This window comes from Branchiostoma belcheri, unplaced genomic scaffold (genome assembly GCF_001625305.1).
Source record: "Branchiostoma belcheri isolate BF01 breed outbred unplaced genomic scaffold, Haploidv18h27 scaffold184, whole genome shotgun sequence".
NCBI classification, from domain to species: domain Eukaryota; kingdom Metazoa; phylum Chordata; class Leptocardii; order Amphioxiformes; family Branchiostomatidae; genus Branchiostoma; species Branchiostoma belcheri.
Genome location: NW_017803313.1, coordinates 436,664 through 448,954, shown reverse-complemented (window position 1 = coordinate 448,954; position 12,291 = coordinate 436,664). Strand labels below are relative to the sequence as shown.

General features: G+C 39.6%; 2 protein-coding genes across 2 annotated transcripts in view; one reads left to right on the top strand and one right to left on the bottom strand.

Annotated features, from left to right (window-relative positions):
- Positions 1 to 595: 595 nt before the first annotated feature.
- On the top strand, positions 596 to 10,022 carry LOC109467614 (suppressor APC domain-containing protein 2-like). Its single transcript, XM_019765629.1, is given in 8 exon segments — positions 596 to 1,042; positions 1,044 to 1,313; positions 1,316 to 1,676; positions 3,431 to 3,522; positions 4,927 to 5,076; positions 6,435 to 6,533; positions 8,121 to 8,216; positions 8,334 to 10,022. Coding segments are annotated over 8 exon segments (1,350 nt in total). The 5' UTR covers positions 596 to 892; the 3' UTR covers positions 8,466 to 10,022.
- Positions 10,023 to 10,625: 603 nt separating this feature from the next.
- Positions 10,626 to 12,291, bottom strand: part of LOC109467613 (abnormal spindle-like microcephaly-associated protein homolog) — a 39,308-nt gene continuing 37,642 nt past the window's right edge. The window contains exon 30 of the mRNA XM_019765628.1: positions 10,626 to 11,961. Coding sequence (XP_019621187.1) covers positions 11,698 to 11,961 — 264 coding nt within the window. The 3' untranslated portion in view covers positions 10,626 to 11,697. The remainder of the gene's footprint in view (positions 11,962 to 12,291) is intronic.

Below are 12,291 nucleotides of genomic sequence, written 5' to 3'. Positions count from 1 at the left end.
TGGAACATTTGGAAGGCCCGGGCTGTACGCGTTAAGAACCCCCGGGCCGTACCGCTAGTTATCACACGGGCCGGAACACCCGTATCGAACGTAATCGCGGCCCAGGTAGGACATAAATTTAAATATACTAGTTATTCTGCTCACAAGCCCCAAACACAAAAAAATCCGCTGCAGTGACGTACGGACCCCCCACGAAGCTCAAACTTGCACTTGACTTTCCCGTCAACAACGGTAACGTTAATCTGCCTGCCATTGACGTCGAATAATGCCTTCAAGAATCAAAAGTTATTCCGCTAAATCCGCTGTCACCCACACTGATCCGGCGAGACAATTTCATAGTCCTTCTGACGAAGACAAATATAAAGACAATGAATCCGCCCAAACCTTCTCGAGTTATCACACAGACACAGACACACATACACACACACACAAACACACACAAACACACACACACACAACAACACACACACACACACACACACACACACACACACACACACACACACACGCACACACACACACACACACACACACACAATAACTTTCTTGGCGAACGTGTAGTACAACATTTTACCGCTAGATGTCGTACACCCATCCAGTGTAACAAAGTAACTTTATACGGGACGGAGGTCTTGCAGATAGACCCTGTAGACTGTTGACACTGCACTTCTCGGGCGCCAGATGAGATCTTCTACAAACTAATTTATGCGTTTAACGTTCACTGATCAACTGAATCTGTTCATTGGGGATCTGGTGAACTTTCTGTGGGTCCCTGGATCTTCAGCTAAAGACTGACGACGACAAGGCTGCGTCGGGTCGTCACAGGTCGGGTAACTTCTCTTGGTCGTTACTAAATAACCGTTAGTTAACCGCGATATGGTCGTATGTTGAAATGCCTTTGTTCTCCGCTCCGTTTGTGCCTTCGGGTTCTGGCGATTTACCAGAAGCGTTTGTGGCGTCGCTACGTGCCCTGTGGGACATCCTGGATGATGGGAACTGTGGGCTTGTCTCTCTCGGGGATATAGAGCGTCACTGGAGACAGGGACGGAACTGAACTCCGCGGAGTGGTGGAGTGTCTGCGAAAAGTAGCTCCACACGACAAAATGCTGTCGTTCGACATTTTCTGTAAGGGACTTCGAATAGCCCTATCAGGACCAGATTGTAAGTATCCACTCGCAGAATTAACGTTCACTAACTGTAAACCATTCCACAACACTGACAAGGGACAAGGTCAAGTGGTCAGTGCCCACCCCAGAACTCCTCAGCCTGTCAGAAGTTTGTCAGCGTCCGCTCTGCTCAACCAAGACAAAAAACACTTCATAATTCTAACACAGGCAAGACAGCAATTCTGAATTCCAACCAAGACAAGTTAGGACTACTGAATTCCGACCGAGTTAAGACAGGAACCCATTCCAGCCAAGACAAGGTAGGAATCCAGGATTCCAGGAGCCACAGACGAACTCAGCGAGCCTTCCAGTCTGTGCCAGACTTATCCACACAGTCCAACCCGTCCAAACAAGCAGCACGAATCAACAAGCCAAAGTCAGAGAAGGGGAGGATCATGGATAAGTTACGTCTGTGGCAGAATGAAACGTTGGCGTTCCTGAGTGGTGATATGGACAGGAGCAGCAGGGGATCAGCAGACGGCACCTCCAGCTCCTCAACAGATAACACAGGTAACAGTTAGACACAGGTAACACAGGTAACAGTTAGACACAGGTAACACAGGTAACAGTTAGACACAGGTAACAGTTAGACACAGGTAACACAGGTAACAGTTAGACACAGGTAACACAGGTAACAGTTAGACACAGGTAACAGTTAGACACAGATAACACAGGTAACAGTTAGACACAGGTAACACAGGTAACAGTTAGACACAGGTAACACAGGTAACAGTTAGACACAGGTAACAGTTAGACACAGGTAACTAGTTAGACACAGGTAACACAGGTAACAGTTAGACACAGATAACACAGGTAACAGACACAGGTAACACAGGTAACAGTTAGACACAGATAAACACAGGTAACAGTTAGACACAGGTAACACAGGTAACAGACACAGGTAACACAGGTAACAGTTAGACACAGATAACACAGGTAACAGTTAGACACAGGTAACACAGGTAACAGTTAGACACAGGTAACACAGGTAACAGTTAGACCCAGGTAACACAGGTAGCAGTTAGACACAGATAACACAGGTAACAGTTAGACACAGGTAACACAGGTAACAGTTAAACACAGATAACTAAGTACTACAACAAAGATTTTCTGACTCTATGGTGCCAAGAATATCCAGTATTACTGTAATGTTATATATGACGTGTATGTACAAAAATACCTACAAAAATATTTGGGTGCACCAGTGCACCCACAGAAAAAAAATTTGGTGCACAGCTCCAATTTTGGGTGCACTAAGGCCACACCAATTTAATTTCTTGGTTAACGGATTCGCCGCTTCATCTTTGCAAATAAAAATAAAAATCCAGAATCAACTGCAAAATGCTCATATTTTGCCCTGAACAGTTGAAAACAGACCTTTTCATCCTAGTTGTTACAGTTATTCCATCTTTCAATGCAATGGTATCATTAAAAGTTCAAAATTCATTGTTTAAATTTTGAACCAGCCTGGTGTGTTGACTTCATGGCTCCTATCGTACCATTTTGGGCCATAATACGATGCCTTGGCCTGTTTTTATTTTTATTTTTTTTTCGCCCGCCCGCTCCATTATTTTTCTAGAAAAATCTGTTAACCAAGAAATTAAATTGGTGTGGCTTAAGGTGCACATGCACCCAGTATTTCGAACCCACATCATTCCAGTACACAATTTGACCTGTATTGCTCTCCAAAATATGATACAGTACTTCTGTTATAATACTGTACTCAGGTTGAGACCTAGACCTGATCCTCTGGATCTGGACTTGGACCCATCCAGACATCCTTGATTCCAAGATTTGCAACTTAGGCCACAGCAAGTAAATTTTATGGATGACATCCTCCGCAGACTCCAGATCTAATGCGAGCGGGCAAAAAAAACAGGGCGGGCCGAAAAAAACAAGGTTCCTACATTTTAAAATTTTTACTCAATCATTGTACAACATTGTACAACGGAACATCACATATACACAGTCAGCATCACATATCACTGCATTAAACTTTTAAAGTAAGAAACAAAATATTAAATCAGAGCCTTTTCTTGTCTCCTCTTTTCATAAGTTATCTGCCATCCACCTTCCGGCATGGCACTCACATCTTTGCCCATTTCCGGCATGGTGACCAATGTCAGAAGGCAACAAAATTTCTTGTTTTTTTTTCCAAAATCAGGCGAAAATTAATGCGCGCGCGGATGTCATCCATAAAAATTACTTGCTGTGGCCTTAGTTAATGTGTCTTGCTACAAACTCATGACCTCTCTTGTCCTTAGGACCTTCATTAAGTCCACCTGGATTTTCACCCAAACAGAAGAGGAAGGAATTCAGGCGGCACACCCTGGCCAATGGACTGGACTACAATGTGGTGAGTTTACGGAATTCTATAGTTTCAAGTAAGTTACATCAAGACTGGCAAGGACAACACGTCGGCAGAACGTACTGCGCCTGCGCAGAACCCTACATTTCCACGCTTTTCGGGGGATTTTTGGTCAACGTTGCATTGGAATTTTGCCTGTTGCAGAGGATATATTTTCCAACATAACATTTAGAAACTACAGACGAGATGTTAACCTTATATGCGTGAATACGACGTTATATGAGACGTTCTACCGAAGTGCTATGTATAATTCACTGCGGGTTTCGCGCAGGTGCACTACATTCTGCCGACGTGCTGGCAAGGACGATCTAGCCAGCGCTCACACGTCACTGTTCTGGGGCTACACCATTACTGTTCCTAGTCTCATGGAATGAGCAATTGAAAGAAAGTAAAGCACAAAATATTGTACATGTATTATATAATTCTACACTTCCTAGTCAACTTCAGCTGTAACTGCAGGGCTCAAAAAGCGCACCTGCAACTTGCGAAGCAGAAACAATTTCAAAATTACAGATGAAAAAAAGATAAACTTCTGACTCTTACATGTATTATGTTATGTGTACCTTGACACTAGTTAGCCACATGCCTCATAGGTTATGAAAATGAGGTTGTCCTTGTGAGCATATGCATTTTATACTTCTCGGAGGTTTGGAATCTCAGATTTCTTATTTATTAATATTATTATCAGAATTAATGGTTTACTTATCTTTTTAATATTACTCTCATGAGACACTATTTCTGGCTTATTGAGGGGCAGATTTTATAATGTTTTCCCTTTGCCATACTCATGGCTTCAATCTGAAGTTATATTTTCATTTTTTTTTTAAATTTATGCAGGCTTTCCCCCCAAAAACACCCCTACACTGGTTGAAAGGCAGTGGAGGGGGCTAAATCACAGCGTAGGGGGTCCAAATCACAGCGTAGGGGGTCCCTATGCTCAAATACTGAAATAGCCTGTTGAGAACTACCAGTATGCTAGAGAAATACATACATGTTGTCTTGTGGCAGCAAGAGTAATCATCATGTATATGTTATGCTTCATTGCATGACACCATCAAGGAGTGGAATGAACTTGGGCCCAGTGTGGCGGAGGCGAAGTCCATCTCCCAGTTCAAAGCAGAGCTGGGACGGGCTTCGCTGCATCGAGCTGCCTCCCTGTCCTTGTACATATGTAAATATGTGTAACACTAGCACCATTGATTTCACTTGTCCTGTCCTTGCACTTGTCTACGTCCATCCCTACCCTACCCTTTGTTTGCACACAGTCACTAATCTGCGCAGCTGCTAATAATCCTCTTCTTAGAGGGATGAGCAGTATCGAAGATGATGATGAATATTATCTCAGTAGCCTCCAAGCTTACTGTACTCTGCCCTTGTGCTTTTTTCCTGCAGCTGAAGCGAATGAAGCAGTTGGAGCAGGAGAAAGACATCCTGCTGCAGGGTCTGGAGACGGTGGAGCGAGCTCACGACTGGTACCACAGCCAGATCCTCGCTGTGCAGGACAAGCAGAAGTACCTGGATGCACAGTCACCTAGTAGTAAGGTAAAGCTTCTGTCACAACCCGCCGTGCATGCTTTTTGTCCGTACGTTTTGTGGGAGGCTACGTCTGCTACGTTTTTTTCTGAAAACATGGGGAAGGAGTGGCTTAGACGCACGTCACTCGCAAAGTGTAAGAGTGTGGTCTGCACGCCAAGTCTGGCCGTGAGCGGTTGCGTGCCTCGTACGTTGCGCAAGTGGTAAGTGAGTTGTACGTGCTTACAACGTGCGATCTCTGTGCGATTGCAACTTTACCGAAATTCATTTTTGGGAATACCGGGGTAGGTGCACTGGTGCACCCAACCTAAAAAATTGTGTGCACAAAATTTTCTGTAGGTGCACCATATAAGATAAAATAAGTAGAATGTAAGCGAAAACTAAGTATGTTTTGTTTCTAAGAAAAGTACTACAAGAAAGATTTTACTATTTTTCTGACACTTTGATGTTAAGAATATGCTGAATATTAGTACTGCTCTAAATTTAACATCTGGACATATACGTAAACCTACATTTGGGTGCACTGGTGAACCCACAGAAAAATTGGGTGCACAGCTCCAAATTTGGGTGCACTAAGGTACACATGCACCCAGTATTTTGAGCCCTGGTAAAGGGATGAAGGCACACACACTGATGTATTATAGTTTTTGCATCTCTGACTTGAGGACTGTGCAGGAAAAGGAGAGCGATCTCATTTTATACTACAAGCAGTTGCTTTAGCTTAAAGTTCCCTGTGTGCTGAGTCAGGTGTTGTGTGTATGGGTATAGCTGATGATGTTGTAATTGGGAGATGTTTGGAGGTGAAGTGCCTTGAAGCTGAGAATAGCCTGAACTTGTTTGTGGTGCTGTGCTTACTGAAGACTAGTCTAGCAGTTAAGAACAGTTGCACTGGGACTGTAGCAGTTGCACCCTAAATCCTGCTGTACTTGCTCTATGTTTGTCAACACACCCCTTAGGCGTAGGTAAAAAACTGCTGTCGACCCTAGCCTTTTTTTCCGTGGACCCCTGCAAGGGACAAACCTTTAAGCAGATTGACCTTTTCTAGTTCCATGATCTGACACCTGAGTGATGAAATGTTGTACAATCGGTTTTCCAACATGGACATTGAAAGTATAAGTGGCCTCATGCAATTTTTACTCAAAATACTGTATTGAATATTAGTAAGTAGGATCATTAGTGTTCACCAAAGTCTAAAATAAAGAGTGCACATGCACCCAGTATTTTAAGCCCTTGTTTATGTATGTTACTAGTACTTTTGTATGTGTATGCCTTCACTTGAAGCCCAATAGGTTATCTACAGTCATGACTGTACAGTCACATTGTTATGATGAGATTGGATGAGTTTTGTTTCTGTCCTGTATCGTCAGCTGCTGGATGCCAGTCAAGTTTGTATCAACAGACTTTCAGCACAGGTGCAGGAGGTCAACCATCATCTCAACACCCTCCTACAGGACACAGGAGATAAGGTACTGAACCACCATCAGAATTACATACCTTAGAATCATTACAGAGTTAGTGACCTACATGTAGGAGTGGGTATTGGTACAGAAAACTCAGGTCCAGAGGACTTAACCCTGCTCCTATTTGCCTTTTTTAGACCAGCTACTTTTGTATTTTCATTTCAGCTTGGAAAAAAACTTAAATTTATTTTAAAGTTTGTCTCTCAGCACTTTTCACATCAAATACAGCAATACCCTGACAAATTTCTTCAACTGCCCCAAAATACATTATACATAGAATTTGTATAAATCTTGCATGATGTAATTTGCATTTGGCCATGTTGATTTGATTATATGGATGACATCCTCTGAGAACCCAAAAACTGATGCAAGCGTTCGAATAAAAAAGTTTTGCAAAAAAAAAAGTTGCTTTCATAATGAAATCTCATGTGGTCATGAAGGTTGAACAAATGTCACAAAGTATGGTATGGCGAATAATCTAGAGTCCATTCCGCGTCACCGAGTGGGTTTTTTCTCCATGTTTCTAATACGTTTGAATTAATTAGAAGAAAAGAATACCCCAGTAACAAAAGTTCTAAATTTTTCAAAAATTTGAAAATGAAAATTTGAACATATTTGAATTCATTTATATATTTCTGAAACATTTTGAATGTGACTGTACAAAGATCTCTTTTTTTAGAATAAATCTGAACTACCCATGTGTTTCTTTCACAATTCGAAATATTTAGAACTATTTCAAACAAATAACCAAATTGTAGATGTGGGTAATTGCCCCCATAAAAGTAGGTGCTAATCCTACTCTTCTGTCTTCCTCTGTATATTTTTAGATTTCACTGCTGGACACTGGTGGCTCTTTTGTTGTAAGGCATCAATGCCTGACACCCAGGCAGTCTACCCTGTACCCCACAGGGATGTGTGAATTACTTCCTTCCCATCCCACTGACCTATTTACAAAATGTTAGAAATAATTCGAAATAATGGTAAAAAATGGTAGAGTGCTGTTAGAAATATTTAGAAACTATTGGAAATGTCATAATCCACATCAGGAATATTTCAAACGTTTTAGAAAACCAGGGAATTATTTAGAATATTGACAAGATGTTCAAAATATTTCCAAATTATGAAATTTCTTAGACAAACAATTACAAAGAATTCAAAACATTTCTAAATAATGACAATAACAACCCACTCGGTGACGCGGAATTGACTCTACTCTAAGACTTCAAATTCATTTCTTTACATTTTCGTCTTTTAAAAATTTTCGTTTCATTTTGGCATTCTACGACAGTGGTATTGTTTTCAGATATTAGTATTTTGTTTTGTAACTATTTGTATATATTTGCTCATTTTGCAAGTGTTTCGTACTATTTACAGTATGGTTGAAAATGTTTTTTTTTTAAACGGCCCAAAATTCATGCACGCGCGGATGTCATCCATTAGTCAAATCAACATGGCCTTACGTTAAGGCATCTCTGATCTGAAGTTGACATGACAAGAATAGTTGACCTACCTAATAGATCCATTGTCTCTTCGGGTGCTTCACATGTTATGTACAAATGTGAGGGAAGAAACAAGTGTTTGTTTGTATCACAGGGTGGCCTGTCCGTGAACATGGACCTTTTGACCTCTCACAGTGACAGGGTGGTCAGTCCAACTGTGAAGACTTCAGACAAGTGTGGACATATTCAGGTAAATATAACAGACCTGCTTTAGGTTTCTGAGGGAAGGTAGGCAATGATGACTTTACTGAGGAAAGTTCTGTCATGATGCATGTTTTCTGTAATAACTGTTTTTTTTTTTGCTCAGGAACTGAGTGACAAAACAGAAAAGATTAGGAAACTAGAAGAAGAGAAGTCCCTTCTCATTCGCCAAGTGTTTGAGGCCAGGTCACAGATTCAAAAGATGCAGAACCCCTCAAGGGATTCCACTTTTATTTAGCATTTTATATATTTCACATGTGTAACAATGTATATGTTATCCAGAAGAGTACAGGATGATGATTACTGGTCACCTTTTCAGTTAGAGAGATATCAATTAACAACGTTGTGTTATGACCTTGTACCATAACTTACATGTATGCATGGAAAGCAGTGCTAGGTAAATCTGCATGCTTGTTATGTTTCCTTAAGGTAATGTATTGTTCTTTCTAACAAAATGCAGCAGGGAGCAATATATAACATAAAATGTTGGCAGTATACTAATTTGAAACTAATGTTATAAGGAGAATGTTCTGTCTGCACTTATGACTTGACTCAATAGCTGTCTGTTTGCAGTTTTTTCTCTTGGCATGACATGGTTATAGAATTTTTGCTTCTTCCATATCAGACACTAATTGTGTCTATCTATCAGAATGACAAAATAGCCACAGTTTTTGTCCATCACAAGCAACCACAACCCTGCATCCACAACCCCCAAGTAGACATAATAATTATTTCATGTACATGTACATTGCACAACAATATTCACAGTGTATAAATGCAATGTTGTATTGTGAAAACATCTTTAGATATGTGTACTCCGCTTCTGAATGTCAGCCATATTGTTTGGTATTCTATTGCATTTGTTTGAAGTCACAAGTATGGAAATGAGCATATTAAGTCAATTATGCAGCTATAATTTCAGGATGTTTTGCACTGGCAGAATGTGCTTTCCAGCGTGTAGCTGACAACTACTCATTTGTTTCGATGAAGGATAGAAATCCAGGTTATAAGATACGCCTGAGTAACTGCTTTTTAGCATTACTCATTTGTTTACTTGTGCAATGCTCATTTGCATATCTGTGACTGGACAAATGTGGCAATGACCTGTTTGGCTGGTGATTTTTTGGTAGGCTGTCATTTTAATATGTGCAGCTTGCTTTCATGTGGTTTACATATGAGAAATGATGTAAATGTATTGAAAATCAGTTACAAATGTCAAACTGAATGAAAATATGTAGATTCAGAATATTGTTAGCTTGGCTGACCAAATTCCACAATAAGTGCCTTTAATGTTTTATCTTTTTTTAATGAATGGTACATATATATATGATTTTGCATATTCTGTTAAGCATGTGCCATTATTTCTCTATTGTTTCATGATTCGGTGTTGTTTCAAACTATCTGTAAATAACCATCTTTAAGTACATGTAAGTTTCATACATTGTATTCTCTGAAGATCTCAAATTTAATGTAAAATCAAAATGAAGCCTGAATTTTGAAACACAGGTATAGAATTCAATTGAAAAAATACAGTTACAGTAGCAAAACTAGTTTTTCCAGGCCTGTGTTTCACCATAGAAAAAAGTTTGATATCAGTTGTATGTGAGATGCACTTTTTACTGTACAAAGGTGAGATAAGGCAAGAATAAAGAAAACAAAAAAAGTTATGTGTTTCTCAGTCTGAGCCTCATTACATATTCCACTGGCCTTTCTAAGCCTTCTCATAATCACCCTGGCAGCCCGGTCTAAAATTTAATTTCAACTAGAGGTCAGAGATCCCATGTCGTCTTCGGTACATTGTTCTAGAGAAATGAACATGTGCATTCTTTACTTTTTTAATAATCAATTTGGTCTAGAGTACAAAAGAATCTCTGTACTCTATTTTTACACCACAGATTTTACAGACGCGCTGTAACCCCCCTAAGTTATGTGATTTTGGACTGTTACTAAAAAAAACAAGAAATTCTGCTTACTGTATTATGAAAGTGTGACGACAGTGTCGCAAAATATAATAACAGAAGATGAGATGAAAGAATCAGAACAGGGTGACTACTGCTGTTTTGTTATTTTTATGACTAAGACTTGTTACGCTGTGTTTTTTTATTCAATTTGTGTCCTAACATTTGTATTTCTACAGATAGTTTATTCCAAATCTAGGCATTTTGAATGTTGTGCCTGTTGCCAAGGTTTAAGTGGGTGATGTCAATTTTTGTAGGAATGTTTTCAGACTGGTCCATAACACTTTTGGATAGGGTGAGCTTGGAAATGGGGTGAAATGTGCTGTATACATTACATACAATGTATATAATATTATGGTCTTCTATAAAATAACCAGGCTTCTGATCTTAAGTCTGTTTTTAAATAAATCACAGACACCAACATTTTGACAGCAGGTTTTTTACATCAACTTTATTAAGTTGATTTATGGATACAAGGTCCATGTATTTCAAACACCAGCAGAAAACTTTTTTCAGAATCACAAACAAAACAAGGAAGAACTACAGCTACTGTCTTAATGGAAGAGGAATATAGTATATTATGTACAACAGCAGTAGTGACACTATATTGTGACCTAATGTGTGTTCTTGTATCAAATCAGGTCAGAGTAACATCTAACACAATCAATTCTGAGTTTGGTGTTACATTTGTTACAAGTGTAGACTAATATGGGAAACAATGTGAATACATGAACTTACATGTGTACCAAAAAGTTGATTTTTCCCTGTACAAAATCCTTACTTTTGTTGTATGTCAATAAAGGATGACAAAGTGGTACAACCTCCATCAGGAGAGATTCTTATCACAGCAATACAAGCAGCACAAGGCTACCACTCTACAGGGAAATGGATATAAAGATGCCATCAATGTACAAAAGACAAACATATAACCTGTGAAGAACTACATTTTGTACCATCGGTATGTTTGAAAAATCTATATGGACTGTAATTTCTTCCCTAATGTCTTCAGCACTGTATGTATGGTCTGAAGCAGACTTTTTCAGGGGGTACTCTGGTACCAACCCTCTTCTCATAATGGGCAAAGAGTTTTTACACAATCAATGTATTTACATAGTAAAAATAAAACCTAAAATTAAAAATTAAAACATGATCTTAGTGAAAAGCAGCCAGCAGGCTGGTCTAAGTACTTCATGAAAAAACCAAGGCTCAAGCAAACAAAATTCACCAGTGATTGGGGATGGGGTGGATCCCATGTTGACAAACAAACCAAACATAGATTACCAGTAATCACACTGACAGTAAAGAAACACTCAAACAGCTGGTTACGTAGTTCTTTTACATTCACAAGTGCATCTGAAATGTGTTTCCATTGAACACACTACAAATTGTGTTTGGAAACCTTGATATGATTACTAGTCTTATAAAAAGTTTAAGAAACTACATGAAAATCTACCCTCCAAAGTTATATGATTACAGTCCCTAACGGTACATTACATGTACCTGTATGAAAAACTACACTATGAACCCTTGCAGACCTAATGTCTCTAATACAAGCTGAATAGCCTGCAGTGGTTCAGGAACATCAAGCATGTTGTCTTTCCCTAGGATCCAAGCTGGCTTGATCTGGTGGACCATCTGGACCAGGGGAGTCGGACTCTTTCTTCTGTCCTCCTGACTTCCTGTTCTCTGTTTGCTTCTGCTCATGGAAGTCTTCCTCTTTACCAGGCGGTACAAACTCTGCAGCTTCTGAGTCACCGATGGTAAGTTCAAAACTTCCTGTAACACCAAAGATTAAACATAATAATAATTTTTCATATACAGGACTGAAATTGCAAGAGTTTGAGGAATGCAGACCTTGTTCTAATCGCCAACTCCAAAATCATGTCTCTGCCATGACTGGGGTTACTTATTTCCACCATACTTGGAGGACTACTTGAGCTGAACACTGAAAATGTATCGATTGACAACGAGAAATGTATCAATTTTTGTGTATAACTGCTGCATTCCCTCCATCCTCCAGTGCATAAGGATCCTTCTGTTCCACTTACATGTAGTTAACAAATGTAGTTTCTTAAACCTACATGTAGTTCTTCTCACTTTCATTCA